The sequence below is a fragment of the Caloenas nicobarica genome, chromosome 5 (genome assembly GCF_036013445.1).
Source record: "Caloenas nicobarica isolate bCalNic1 chromosome 5, bCalNic1.hap1, whole genome shotgun sequence".
NCBI classification, from domain to species: domain Eukaryota; kingdom Metazoa; phylum Chordata; class Aves; order Columbiformes; family Columbidae; genus Caloenas; species Caloenas nicobarica.
This window is the reverse complement of record NC_088249.1, coordinates 68,231,033-68,245,098: the sequence shown is the minus strand read 5'-3', so window position 1 is coordinate 68,245,098 and position 14,066 is coordinate 68,231,033. Positions and strand designations below refer to the sequence as shown.

At 60.6% G+C, this 14,066-nt stretch overlaps 2 protein-coding genes across 3 annotated transcripts in view; one reads left to right on the top strand and one right to left on the bottom strand.

The window, feature by feature from the left end:
* Positions 1-924: 924 nt before the first annotated feature.
* SYT12 (synaptotagmin 12) lies at positions 925-11,044 on the top strand. Its single transcript, XM_065636389.1, has 8 exons — positions 925-1,013; positions 4,357-4,421; positions 5,949-6,142; positions 6,834-7,226; positions 8,442-8,657; positions 8,731-8,851; positions 9,055-9,188; positions 9,595-11,044. The coding sequence occupies exons 2-8, from the start codon at positions 4,385-4,387 to the stop codon at positions 9,766-9,768; spliced, it is 1,269 nt and encodes a 422-aa protein (XP_065492461.1). The 5' UTR covers positions 925-1,013; positions 4,357-4,384; the 3' UTR covers positions 9,769-11,044.
* A 606-nt stretch (positions 11,045-11,650) lies between these two features.
* Positions 11,651-14,066, bottom strand: part of IGHMBP2 (immunoglobulin mu DNA binding protein 2) — a 29,695-nt gene continuing 27,279 nt past the window's right edge. Inside the window, exons 14-15 of one of the 2 annotated variants that reach the window (XM_065635887.1) lie at positions 13,426-13,610; positions 11,651-12,111 (exon numbers count right to left, since the gene is read on the bottom strand). In XM_065635887.1, the coding sequence (XP_065491959.1) occupies positions 11,914-12,111; positions 13,426-13,610 (383 nt within the window). In that variant the 3' untranslated portion in view covers positions 11,651-11,913. The other variant, XM_065635886.1, reaches the window with a different exon arrangement.

Genomic DNA, 14,066 nt, shown 5'->3' with positions numbered 1-14,066 from the left:
CTGCACACATCTGCACCTGCTGCGTGTTTCTCAGTGGCCCTTGGTCAGAAACCCCGAAGGATCTGTTCCTGTGTGGGGTGTCCTGGTGTTTGGGTTTACCCCAGGTAAGGTGTTGGCTTTAGGAAGGAAAATGGGGGAGTGGGTGTGAGGGTGCTCAGCTGGTGCTGCGGTGGGGGTGAGTTTCTTGCAAGGGGTTTCTCTGTTTTGGAAGCAGCTCTGGGGATTTTACACTGGTATTTTTTTTCCCCCTGTGGCTTTTTGGTCCTATTGCTGGCACTCTTGGCATTGCGTGGGTCCTGGCCCTTGTCCCCTGTCCCTGCTGGAGGAGCAGTGGTGCCTGTTCTGCAGGGGACGAGCCCGGGGGACACGGAGCCAGGGGCTCTTGTCCCCGAGGAACCTTCTGGTTTCCCTGCCCGGGAGCCTCAGAACCAGACCTGGGGCTGAGCATCTGCCTGCTCGTCCCCCGCTGCTGGGCCTGCAGTGCCGAGCAGCTGCTTTTGGCCTGGGTTTGGTGGTTTTTGTGGGGGGGGTTGTTTTTGTGGTGGCTTTTTTTTTTTTTTCCCCAGAAGGATAAGTGGTCTTTTAAATCATTTTTAAATTGAGAATGTTGCAGACCGCTGCTCTGAATGGTGTTTGCTACAGGAATTCAGACAGGAGGGGGGGTCCCTGGGCAGCAGGGGGGACTTGGGATGCAGCAGGAAGGGTCTGGGGGGCCTGGGGGCAGCCTGGGGGGTCTGGGGGCCGCCGGAGGGATTTGGGGGCCGCCGGAGGACGCTGATGCCGCACGGCGGGAGCGGGGCTGCGCTCGCCTTGGGGAGCCCCGAGATCCCGGGAAGGGGGAGCGGGAGGGAGGAACCGGCCCCGCTTCAGGCGGGGGGCGGTACCGGGGGCTGAGCTCCCCCCAGGCCGGGTGGAGCCCGGGACGGCCCCGCCCGCATCCCGGCTCCGGCGGCCGCGTCCCCCGGGCCCCCCGCCAGCGGCCGGAAAATGCCCGTTTTTCCCCCAAAGGAGCGGTGAGTCGGAGCCCGCGGAGCCGCCGGCGCACGGTGGGCGCCTCTGCCCGGGGGGGGACACGGGGGTTGTGGTGCGGCCTGGGGGGATGCGGCAGGGTGACGGTGCGGGGGGGTTTGCCGTGTGCCGGGCTCCCCGGTGTGCGGGGGGCTGGCAGCGCCCCTGCCCCTCTGGGCTGACTTTTGGGGTGAGGGCTTGGAGGTTTGGGGGATTTTTTATTATTATTATTATTATTATTATTATTATTATTATTATTATTATTAATTATTATTTGTTATTTATTATTAATCTTAATTATTTACGGCAACTTGCCAGGGAAAGTTGCCAGCCTGCGGAGCTGGGTGCTGAGAGCCTGGGGGGGAAGCCGGAGGGGGGGACCCCTCCTGCGTGTCCCCCCGAAGCCCCCGGCCCCATCGCGGCGGGGAGCGGATCCATCTCCTCGGCAGCCCCGGGCGGCAGCGGCTCCTCCGCCGCGCATCCATTGCAGTCCCCCCCCGGGCCATTGCATCCCCTCCCCGGCTCTTGCAGCCCCCCCGGATGCAGCCCCTGCGGTCGCCCGGCAGCGGCTCTGGGCGGGGGGGGCCGCAGCGCTTGTGTCCCCCCGTCAGCCCCGAGTGGGAGAAACCGGGTGGGAAACGCTTTCCAGCCCCCCCGGCCTGCTCCTGGCGGGCAGGGGGCTCCTTCTCCTCCCCTGCTTTGCCGGGAGGGGTTGGGGCACGTCTGCTCCCCCCGGGGGTGCAGAGGCCGCCCAGCTCATTACGGGGTGAGCGGAGGCGCAGAGCCCGGCAGCCGGTCCCGGATCGATCTGCGGCAAAGCGCCCCTGTGCCCCGGAGCCCTCCCCGCGCCCCCGAGCCGCTGAGCGGGGAACCCCCGGCAGTGCGGCCCCCCCACCCCAGTCCCTGCTGTTCCCCATCAGGGGCTGCTCGGAAGTTGCCGCATTTCTCCCCATTCCGGGGGGACCCGCTGCTGCCGCTCAGCCGATGCCGCGGGCTGGGGGGGGGTACCCGCTCTGCTCCGCGGAGCCCCAGGGGTTTTTTCCTGCCCGGGTAGAACACAACAATGGGCTTTGGGGAGGATCCGGACTGTTCTGGGGGCAAAGCCGGCTTTGCCTGGGCCGAGCCTGCCCATGGGGGTGTAGGATGGTGCAGGGGCCTCGTTTTGGGTGTAAACGGGCTGCGCTTGGGTGTAAACGGGCTGCGCTGGGTGTAAATGGGCTGCGCTGGGTGTAAACGGGCTGCGCTGGGTGCCTGTGCGGTGCCCGGGCTGTGGGGCTGCTGGGGGGGCGGCTGCTGCGGGGTTTGGATGGGAGGGCAACGGGGCTTGGGGTCGGGCATGAACCGGGGGCAGAGCCCAAATCTGTGTGTTTTGTCGAGTTTTGGATGTGGAGTTTTTTGTTGGAGTTTTTGTTTGTTTGTTCGGAGGCGGGCGGTGACAAATGTGCCATCAGCAAACTCCATCTGACTTTTCTGCCCTGCGGCTGGAGGCCAGACAGGGCTTTGTGCTCCGAGGGGCTGGGATGGAGCGGGACGAAAAGCCGGGAGCTCGGAGCCGGGTGGGGGCTGGAGGGGGGGATTGCTGGGGACATTGCTGGGGGGGCAGGCTCCCCGGCGGGCGGAGTTTAGCCCGGGCTCTCCGGCGGGCTTAGTTTAGCCCGGGCTCTCCGGCGGGCTGAGTTTAGCCCGGGCTCTCCGGCGGGCTGAGTTTAGCCCGGGTTCTCCGGCGGGCTGAGTTCAGCCCGGGCTCAGGCCGGTGGCAAAGCCGGGCGTTGGTGTCTGGGTTGGGACAGGAAGGGAAGGACGGACACCGAGATCGCTGCTGTGGTTTATGACTTGGGCTGTGACATTTCGGGATTGCAGCTCCGCATCCTCCGAGCCCTGGGGTCCCCCCAGGATTAACCATCCATCCCGGTGCTGTTATGGGGAACGCTGCCCGTCCCCCGTCCCCTCCCGAGCCCTCGGGTTTGGTTTCCCAGGGAGGGATTTGAAAGGCAGGACAGGAGGACGACAGAGCATCTCAGTGGAACACTCGCAGGGAAGAGTTTAGTTAATATATAACGCAATAAGCCCCTTCCCGAGTGCTTTGCACCTGAATCTCTGGCTCAGGACAGGCTGATGTTGTTTTGCTAACAGGAAACTGCCGCCTGGTTTAATTCCTGTGCTGAACGCTGCAGTCGGTTCCTGCCGCTCTGAGTGATGCCTTGGAAATCTGCTTAACTTGGTGATTAGAGCTCATTAGAAAAGGATGCTCTGGGGGAAAAGCTTTGAAAGAAATGGAAAACTGGGGATTCAAAAGCAATTGGAAAGAAATGGAGGATTTTTAAAAGAGGCGTTTGCCCTTCTGCGGAGAAAGTTGGTCCTGAAAACTTCTGTATTTCACATTTTTAAAAGCCATCAGGAAACATAAAAAGAAATGGAGCTTCTTAATTAGGCACGATAGTTTTTCAGGACATAAAAAGAGGCTGCTTTGGGTAAATCTCCATAACATTGCCCTATTACAATGTTAGTGTGGATTTCCAGCGCTAAACAGGGAAGTGTCCCTTAAGCTGGGCTCAGTCCGTACATGATACGAGTTTAGCACATTCTCAGCCGAAATTTTACTGAGGTTGGGGGACGAACTAGGCACATCCCAACCCCGTCACAGCCTCACTGGCGTTTTGGGTTAGTGACTGGGTTATGTTTAGAATAAACCCTTACACTTAGAATAAACCCTCCTCCCTTCGCGCTGGATTTGCCTGTTGGGTGTTTGGGGGGCTCCCAACCCCCCTTTGCCCAGCGGGAGCCCCCACCTGTATAAACCCCCTCGGCATCGCCCGGTGCCTGCGCCGGGATCTCTGGGGTGCGCGGCAGCGTTGTGCTTGTGCTGGGGATGGATCTCGCGTCCGAGTCCCCCGGGAAAGCCCCGCGGGAGGAGGCGATGGAGCTTCCCCGCTGCAGGAATGGGCTCCTGGGAACGGCATCGCCTGAACCCCAACCGGGGCGGCTCCGGCGTGCGGCTCGGGGAGGCCGAGGAAAGCGTGGAAGGGAAGGCTGAAGCTGGAGAAGAGACTAGAAAAGCAGCAAAGGGCTTAAAGGGCTCCTGGGGAGGAGATACCCACGCAGAGAGTGATTGCAAATGTCACCCGTGAAACGCTCCCGGGTAAACCACGCGGCTCTGCGGCCGCTCTCTGGTTCCCGGGGGGGTTTCCGTCCCTCAGCTCCCCCGGTAGCGGCCGTGATGCTTCAGCGCCTGTTCGCTCTGTGCCTGCAGAGGAGCCGAGGCAGCAGCTCCGTAGCATCCCTGCTGAAAAAACGGCTATTTTTAAATTTTTCCCCATTTTTCCTAACTCCCTGTCTCGCGTGTTGCAGGCTGTCCCGCTAGCGGGGAGTGTTTGCCATGGACACCGGCCACGTAAGCAGAGCCCGTGTGAGCGGTGAGTACGGGGAGCTGCCCGGCGGGGTGGGAGCCCCCCGCTCTCTGCGGGATCACCCACACGGGGTCCAGCTTCACAACGCAAGGGAAAACCCCTTACACCCCCGAGCTTCCCAAGACGAGGTGCTCTGCCTGAGAAAACAGGCAGCGGCGAGTAGGACAGGGTTTCCAGCACAGCTGGGGTTGTACCTGGGGTTATTCAGAAGCTGGAGTCAAGAAAGGGGGGGTTCGCCCCAGTTTTGCCCCCCTGCCATAGCAGGAACGTGTGAACTCCTGGGAGCTGGACGGCACCGAAACCTCCGTGTGTGGGAGCGACCCAGAGAGCTGCAGCGCCCCGGCACCTGGAGCGGGGGCACATCCTGGACCGGGGGGCAGATCCCAGACTGGGGGGTAAATCCCAGACCGGGGGTAAATCCCAGACCAGGGATGAATCCCAGCCCTTTGCAGCCCGGGGGTTTGGGTTGGGGGAGGAAGCAAGACCTGGCTCCTGCCCTGAGGCTTCACCCCACAAGATCCCCCCAGAGGGATCAGAATCAGATGTTTTGGACACAGTGGTGGGTTCATTCTGTTCCCTCCTGTGCTGGCTCCTGCTGGGGAGGTTTGGGGAGCAGCGGGTTGTCCCTGAGCCGGGGTGCAATGTGATGTGATGTGCGGGTTGTCCCTGAGCTGGGATGCGATGCAATGTGATGTGATGTGATGTGCGGGTTGTCCCTGAGCTGGGATGCGATGTGATGTGCGGGTTGTCCCTGAGCTGGGATGCGATGTGATGTGCGGGTTGTCCCTGAGCTGGGATGCGATGTGATGTGCGGGTTGTCCCTGTGCCGGGATGCGATGCGATGTGATGCGACGCGATGTGATGTGATGTGCGGGCAGCCCTGCCTGGGGCTGTTCCCAGCTCCACCGCGGCGTGACGTGGGAGGACTCCCGGCAGCGCTCTGCAATGAGAAATCCTTTTTCCCCCCCTTTTCTGCGTTATAGGGAGCGGTGGGTGCTGTTCGGTGGTGGTGGAACCTGGTGCAATGCAGCAGCTCCGGGCACCCTTGCCCGCTGCTGCGTCCTCCCGCTTGGCAGCTGCCAGCCCCACATCGCATCCGCGCCTCTGGGGTTTTCCCTGCTCCCAAAAGCTTTTTTTTTTTCCTGTTTGCGATGTTCTCGGCATCCCCAGCCGCGGGAAGCTGGGCGGCAGCGCGGGTTTCCCTAGGTGGACGGGGCGATGCAGATGTGAGCGCAGCTGTGCGCGGGACGGACCCGCAGCGGGCGAAGGGCCCCCAGGGGGACGCAGCCGCTCCCTGATTTTCCGTGTGTGCCGGGGAGCGGGGCTGGAATCCGCGTGCTCTCCTCCTCCCAGGAAAGCACAGTGAGGGCTCTGATTTTTGTTTTGGCAACGCTGTTCCCTGACACCGTTCCAGTGGGACGCTGTGATTCACCCCCCGCCTTGGCCCGTGTCACAGCTCAGGGCTGAGTTTCGGGGGATGAAGCCTCTGCCCGAGGGTTGTGGCACCTGACGGTCCCTCCTGTCCCCCCGCAGCTGCCGCGACCCCCCCGCGCTGGGAGATCGGCATCTACGCGGCGGGCGCGCTGGCGCTGCTGGGCATCGCCGCCCTCAACCTCTGGAAGCTCTGGCGCTCCGGCACCTACCCGGCGCCCTCCCCCTTCCCCAACTACGACTACCGCTACCTGGAGCACAAGTACGGGGCGGCGTGTCCGGACCTCAAACACAAGGTACGAGGGCGGAAAGTTCGGCTGCTCTCCTTTCCCTTTGCAACACACGGGTGGCTGGAGGGAGAAAAAATCCCCTGTGTCCTCTGGCTGGGGGGAGAAGGTGTTGGAGACAAACTGGTGCTGCTGGGGAGCTTGGGGGATGAGCACGGGGCTGCTAAATGGGGCTTGGGAGCTGCGGGGTTGTACCTCGAATCCTGGGGTCAGTTTTGAGCCCCAAATGCCGAAAGAGCCCTTGAGGTGCTGGAGCGAGTTGGGAGAAGGGAACGGAGCTGGTGAGGGGCTGGAGCACAAGGGTGACGGGAGCGGCTGAGGGAGCTGGGGGTTCAGCTGGAGAACAGGAGCTGAGGGGAGACCTTCTGATCTCTGACCTGCCTGAAAGGAGCTTGGAGCCAGGGGGGTCGGGCTCTGCTCCCCAGGAACAAGCGCCAGGAGCAGAGGAAACGGCCCCAAGTTGCGCCAGGGGAGGTTGAGGTTGGATCTGGGGACCAATTTCTTCCCCAAAGGGCTGTGGGGCATTGGAACAGGCTGCCCAGGGCAGTGCTGGAGTCACCATCCCTGGAGGGGTTGGACAGACGGACATGAGGTTCTCAGGACACGGGGCAGTGCCAGGGTGGGTTATGGGTGGACTCAAGATCTCAAGGGTTCGGTGATGCTACAATCGCGTCTCCACGTTTTCCTTCCCCGTTGGCAGCGGGGGCCGGCTCCAGGCTCGCAGAAGGTGCTGGATAAGACGTCTCCCGTCCGCCGGAGCAGCCTGCGGGCAGACGACACCTTCGAGAGCATCACAGAGCTGGGGAGCCTGGAGCTGATGAGCAGGGACCTGAGCTGGGCCCCCTACGGCCCCCTGAAGAAATCCGTGTCGGCCGACTCGCTCAGCTCCGTGTCGTCGCTGGGGAACAGCTTCGGGCAGGACGTCACGGTGGGGCAGGTGGAGGTGGCGCTGGAGTACGAGGGGCGCGCGGCCGCGCTGCACGTCACGCTGCTGCAGGGCAAGGACCTGCTGGAGAAGGAGGACGCGCGGTTCGAGTCCTGCTTCATGCGCATCAGCCTGCTGCCCGCCGAGCACATCGTCGGCATCTCCCGGGTGAGCGCCCGGCCCCGCGGGGCGGCGAGTCCTGGGCTTCGTGCCCCGGGGAGCCCCAGAGGCAGAATTTTCTCCGTCCTGGCCGGGCTGTGCGTTGGCTTTGTTGTCTCCGCGTGTGGCGAGTTTTCCTGCTCAACATTCCCTGTTCCGGGGGCTGGGATGCTGTGGAAGGTGGAGGAAGGAGCCTGGAGGGGATTTGGGGTGAAACATCTCTTTTTAAGTGTCCCCAAAAGCCGCTGTCACGAAAGCAGGAGCCTGATTTTCCTTTCAGCAGCTGCTTGTTGCAAAGCTCAGGGTCAGCCGGTTTGATTCACTCGGGATGTTCCGGAAAGGGGCGTCCGGCTGCAGAGCCCCGTCCGCGGGCTGGGGGGACCCTGCCGGCCAGCGCAAAACCACGGCCTCGAAAATATTTCCACTGCGCCCTTTTAAGACCATTTTTCCATCCAAAGATCAGGCTCTTTATTTATGCTCTGGAGATATTTATTATTTAGCATCATTATTTATAATTCACTAGCGCTATTTACCCTCTTTTGCTGTCCTGAGACAGCTCATAAAGATACATTTCGTTCTTTTCCTTTAATGCTTTACAGTACTTAGGTTTGTGGGGTTTTTGTTTGAGGTTTTTTTGTTTGGTTGGTTGGTTGTTTTTTTGTTTTTGTTTTTAAATAGCAGCTGACATCTCTGCTGTACTTTCATCCAGAGATGCTGAAATACCGTGTTGTTTGCAGCCATGTAGCGATCAGCGCTACAGAGCAAATAGCTGCAAAGCTGCGTTTCCCAGGGAGCTGCTCCAGGCAATGATGTGATGCAGAGACGGTGTCTGGTAAAAAGCACATTCAGGGGTTGTTGAGCCCATCAGCTCAGGGCTGGGGGTCACAGGCCTTTCCCCAAATCCTGCACCCTGGGGTGGCCGAGCGTCCCACGTCCCAGGGATGCTCCTGTCCCTAAGAGCACCAGACCGCCCTTAAATTTGTAATTAAAAGAATTAATGGGTGATAGGGCAGGTCATGGCCACTATTTTCTATCCCAGCCGCTGGGTGGCTGCTGTGGTCAGGGGGGAATTAACTTTCGTCCCCAGCGAGGGACCCTGTGCCCACCCCCAAAGCCACGCGCCCCTGGTGATGCCCGTGGGAGAAACGGGGTGGATCTCGGGCGCGGCCCCAAAACCCGGCGGGTGTCAGGGTCCCAAGACAACCCCCCAAACCCCCGTTCCAGATCCAGCGCAGCGCCTACGCCGTGGCGTTCGACGAGCGGTTCTCCATCCCGCTGGACCCCGCGGCGCTGGAGGAGAACAGCCTCCGCTTCTCCGTCTTCGGCATCGACGAGGACGAGCGCAGCGTCAGCACCGGCGTGGCCGAGCTCAAGCTCTCGGACCTGGACCTGCCGGCGCGGCCCTTCAACGCCTGGCTCTACCTGCAGGACACCAACAAGGTGGGGTCCGCCTCCCGCCCGGGCTTTTGGGGGTTTCTCCTCTCGGTGGGTGACGGGTCGTTGTGTCCTGCAGGCGGTGGACACGGTGGGGGAGATCCTGCTGTCCCTGAGCTACCTGCCCACGGCCGAGCGCCTGACCGTGGTGGTGGTCAAAGCCAAGAACCTGGTGTGGAGCAGCGGCAAAGCGACCGCGGGTGAGCGGGGGGACAGGGGTCCTTGGTGCTTCTGCACACCCAGGGGGGATCCCATCCTGCTTCATCCTCCCGTCGTGATTGTTGGGGTGGCTCCCACTGGGGACAGACCCACCGGGAAGGTCCTCCTGAGGTGGGTCCCCCTTCCTCCACCTCGCAGGGGAACCTGTGACTGATCCCGGGGCTCTTCTCTCCCACCCGAGCAGATCCCTTCGTCAAGGTGTACCTGCTGCAGGACGGGAGGAAGATCAGCAAGAAGAAGACGGCAGTGAAGAGGGACGACACCAACCCCGTGTTCAACGAGGCCATGATCTTCTCGGTGCCGGCCATCGTGCTCCAGGTCTGTCCCAGCCTGGGGGGCTCCTCGAGGTCCCCAAATCCCCGGGGTGCGAGGGGTTCTGGGGGATTGTAGGCACTGTGTGGTGGGCGCCAATATGTGCGTATATGGTGTGGGGGGATGTGCGTGTGGGGTGGGGGTTTAAGGGGATGTGCGTCTATAGGGTATGATGATCACGTGTAGTTTTTAAGTAGGGGGGTGGCTATGGGTGGGTGGGGTATGAGGGTGTGTAAATAGGGGGTGCGGGGTTTTGGTGGGGTGTTTGTGGGCTGGGGGCTATAGGGGTGTGTGGGTCAGCACTGGGGGTACGTGTGTGCGCAGCTGCTCGGGGAGGGGATGGGGTACGTATGTCTGGGGGGTCGGTGCCGGCGATGCAGCTGCCACGCGGTGACACCTGGTGCTCCCGCAGGACCTGTCCCTGAGGGTGACGGTGGCCGAGAGCGGCGAGGACGGCCGGGCTGACAACACGGGCCACGTCCTGATCGGGCCGGCGGCCAGCGGGATGGGCACCACGCACTGGAACCAGATGCTGGCCACGCTGCGCAGACCCGTCTCCATGTGGCACCCGCTGCGGCGCAACTGACTGCGGGAGACCCGGGTCCTGCAGCCCGGGTGACGCCGGCTCTGCCTGGGGACCGCGGGCAGGGCGGCTCGGCCACCGCGACACGGCGCTAGCCGGGACTGAGCCAGACTTTGCGGCGTGGAAGCGGCCGGGCTGCCGGAGCATCTCGCTGCTGAAACGCTGGGAGGACGGAGCGACCCCTGGGCTGCGGCTCCATCCCCGGCTCGGCCTCGCATGCGCTGGGGGCTGCGAACGGACCCTTCACGTGGACCAAAACCAGCACCGACCTCCCCAAACCGCGGCCCGGCCGCCCCCCAGCATCCCGCCCGCCCGCAATCGGTGCTGCCCGTGAACGTGGATCCCGAGGCCTTCGGGGAGGGGGTATTTCTTGGTTTTCGGTCAAACTGAGGGAATGGAGAGGGTGTTGATAAAGCGCCAGCACAGCGTGGCTTCTCTCGGCGTGTGCGGTGCTTCTGTTGGGTTTCGGAGGGATTTTGGTGCCGTGCACCACGGCTGAAATGTTTCCAAAGAGAATGGAGAAAGGGAGAAATAACAGCAGAAAACGCAATTGTCATTACATGCGGGTTTTCCTTCCCTCTGTCTCCAAGCAGAGTGACTCTCTGGGCTGGCTGCAGAGCGGCCTCTGGACTTGACGGGCCGTTTTTCAACCCCTTAGGCTTAAGATCCAGGCTCAGAGTCAGTCCCAGGGTCCAGCACCGTCGGGGCAGCCTCTCCCCCCGCCCCCTTTCCCAGCTGAACGAACCCTCAGGGCTGCTCACAGCAGCGCAGCGAATTCCTGCTCCTTCAATGCAAATCTTGCGACCGGAGGTTATTTTATACAGCCCTTGGTCCTGGAGTCACGCCTGGACTTGCTCATCACAAAGCTTGCTCTTTTAATCTGAAATCTGGGTGCAGAGGTGAACATCTTTGCCCTGTGACTGGAGGGAGATGTGACAGACTCCTAATTTCTCAATTTTTAATCCCAACTCCAGTTTCAGGGGGAAGGGAGGGGACAAAGCTCTTTGGGTCCTGCCTGCCTGTGGGCTCCTGGCCCGGGGACCAGCCCCTGGGGACGGTTTGGGAGCTGATGCCCACCCTGTTTGGAGGGTGACGGATGGAGGGTCTGATGGAGCAGGGCTGGGGACAGAGGGTGCTCTGGGGACACATCTCTGGCTCTGCTCTGCCTGCAGACAGCCGGGCAGGGACACCCGCGGTGTTTGGGGTGCTAGAGCGGGGGAGCACGGTCCGGGATGTGGTCACCTGAATGATGTGAGCAGGAAAAGTGTGACTGAGCCATTTATCCCCCATTAAAGATAAGACTATGGAGGAACCCGGAGCTGGCAGCAATTTTCCTTTCTGCTCATCCGTGTTCTCCGCCTGACCATCATTTTTGGGCTGAGGCTGCGGTTTCTCTGTTGTGACGTCTCCCCTTGAGGTGCCTTTCCGGCTCTGTCCCCCACACGCACTTGGCCCCACTCGGCTGTGCAGATTTCCCTCCCCGCGCCCTGTCCCTCCCTGCTGGCCACCCCCCGGAGCCCCGTGTGCCATCTGCTGCCACCCGAGCGGTGCGGTTCCTCTGGGCTGATGCACGGCCGCCCCAGGACCGAGGCACGAGCCAAGGTGACGTGCAGAGCTGAGGCAGGTGCTGGTTGCTTTTGCCCAGGGCTGGGGCTGGAAATGGAGAGTTTTTTCAAAGGATCAGGTTTACTGAAGGATGAGGAAGGGGTTTTTTTGAAGGTGTTCACAGTCTGTATTAACAGGCACTGAAACAGGGGGGGAAACATGCTCCCTCCTGCTTTGTGGGGCTGGCACAGCTCCCACAGCCGTACTCTGCCTTCTGGGGGCTTTCCCAGGACATTTATCTTTTACTGTAGCAGGGAAAAAACATCACAGCGACAGCCGATTGCTTCAGGTGTTTAATATCTGTCTTTGCTGCCATTCTGCAGCTCCTCTGTGCATCCATCACTCTGTCAACAGGGGTAACGCGACACACGAAGCTGCTACCGGTCCCGTCTCGGTGTTGCGGTTCAGGGAGCCCCAGTGACAGCGGAGACCCCAGAGCTCCCTTCCCTCGGGGCTCAGCAGGGCCCAGCGGCTCTAACGGCATCTTTGGTTTCTGTAGTCTGACCCGTGACTTCAGGGTTAAACACCAAGTATCCGGCTCCTTCATTTCTCCTTGTCTTTCCTCTTGCTCTTCCTCTGGCCGGTCAGCTCGCTGAGCTTCTTGTCCAGGCGCCGCTGGAGATGGGCTCTCCTGGCGGGGTCCAGCACCGCGTCCCTGGGGCCGCTGCCGGGGTGCAGAACCCCCTCTCTGCTGAGCCGCTGCCGCGCCTGCGCCTTGGCCTTGTCCCCGCAGCCATGCACCTGCCAGGGAAGGGACACACCGCGAAATGGGGCCATCGCGGGGTGGGAACCGGGGAGATCACTCCTGGAACTCCCCTTACACCTGCTCTGCACCTCCCTAAAACCACCTCCCATTTATTTACAGCTCCTCTGGCAGGAAATAAAATACAAAGGTCATTTTCCTCCTCCTGGGATCCACACAGCGGGTAAATCAGCTTTTTGGATGGTTTGAGTCTCCTTCCAAAATTCTGAACATCTGGAGGAAACTCCCACTCCTCATGCGAACAGCTGGAGCTTTTACGGTTCTCGCATGAGAGACAGAAATAAAACCGAGCTCCCGACTGTGTTCTCTGCTCATACAGTAGAACTTGGGGAAAAAGGAGAGGAAAAGGAAAGGTGACTTGGGAAATAAGAAGAGATCTTTTTAGCCATATATCTGCTTCTTTAGTGTAATTACATCTGGCTGCTGCACAGGAGCTCCCTGGCTATTTCACATGGAAGCCTGATAACGTCTGGGAAAAGGGCTGAACTTTAAAAAGCAGAAAAGCTGTGTGACGTGGATTTTATCCTTCCAATTGTTTCTCATCAGAATCCTCATCACCATTCAGCAGGGAGAGGCGATTCTGCAGGAAATAAATTTCTATCCCAACTGGCTTGTGACTGACCATAAATACAACTATTCTTTGCCATGGAAACAGATAGAACTTGACAAGGGGAAAATCTCTGCCGAGGATTTATAGGTCAGCTCGCTAAACGTTGCTAAGCTGCGGGAGGCAAAGAGCTGCGCCTGCTGATGCCGGAGGATGGAAAAGCATCACCTCTGGGCCCCTGCACTCGTCACAGCCCTGCCAGCTCTGCCCACGGGGCTCAAATCCCAGGGCCACGCAACCCTGGAGCACTGTGCTGCCAACCTGAGGCTTCAACTCCCCCACCTGCCTCTGCAGCCCGACAGAACAGTCAGGCCATTAAGGAAACGCCTAATTGCTAACGAGGCACATGAACTGCAGAGAGCCAGGAACTGCATCTTCAGGCTCCCCAGCTCTCTGTCCTGAGCTCCTGCCTCCTCGTTTCTCCTCTCTGACTCATTGAGCTGGGAGCATAAATGCCAGAGAATGGTGAAGAAGAGCACAAAGCAAAAGCAAAGGAAAAGCTCTCAGGAGGAGGCGTGCAGAGCCCACGTGTTAACACCTGGCAGGCCCCTCTACCTGCAGCTCCAGCAAAAGCTCCAACACAGGGTTCCACTTTAATCTCCCTGCCTGGGGAGCTCGGCGGGGAGAACTCCCATGTTAAACCCGTGTGGGTTGGCACAGCCCCCTCCTCCCTCTCCGCACGTACCTCGGGGACATGGTGGCTGAGGCAGAAGCGCCTGTGGCAGTGCGGGCAGAGCTGTCCCAGGGTGGTGACGCTGGCTGTGCAGCGGGGGAAGCCGCAGGTGCTGTCAGCTCGAACGGCAGCAGCGATCAGAGCGTCGATATCCTCCTCTGCCGTGCGCTCTGCTCCGCTCTTCGCCGCTGCCTTTCCTGGGGAGAAGAAGGGATGTGGCCAAGAAAGCAGCTGCTCAGGAGCTGAGAACAAACCCCAGCGACCCGCAGCGACAGCCTGGGCTCGTGTGCAGGAGCCACTGTTTGCAGCGACTGCATTTCAGTGAGACCCAGTGACCTCTGGTCTGTGTTGAAAGGCACCAGCAGGAGCCTGCGGCTACATTTGGGAGCCTCCAATCCAATTCCTGAGCCTCCTTCTGGGAAAGGGTACCTGGCGTTTTTCTGCTGGCTACAGAAACGTGCCTCCCTGCACCCAAACCCCTCTCCCCGGCACACACTCCTGCCAGTTCTCCTCTCCGCAGTGACGAGTGTCACAGAGCTTTCCAGGAACCCTGTCCCTCCTCCACACACCCAGACAAACCCCAGGGCCTGCATGGAATGCTATGGTGACTAAGGACCACTTAAGAAGACCACTAACTGTGCTGGTTACAAAGA

Coding starts and splice junctions, on each gene's coding strand:
- SYT12 (XM_065636389.1), top strand. CDS start 4,385: ATGGACACCGGCCACGTAAGCAGAGCCCGTGTGAGCG. Junction 6,143..6,833: donor GTCCGGACCTCAAACACAAG/GTACGAGGGCGG, acceptor CCCCGTTGGCAG/CGGGGGCCGGCTCCAGGCTC. Junction 8,852..9,054: donor CAGCGGCAAAGCGACCGCGG/GTGAGCGGGGGG, acceptor CCACCCGAGCAG/ATCCCTTCGTCAAGGTGTAC.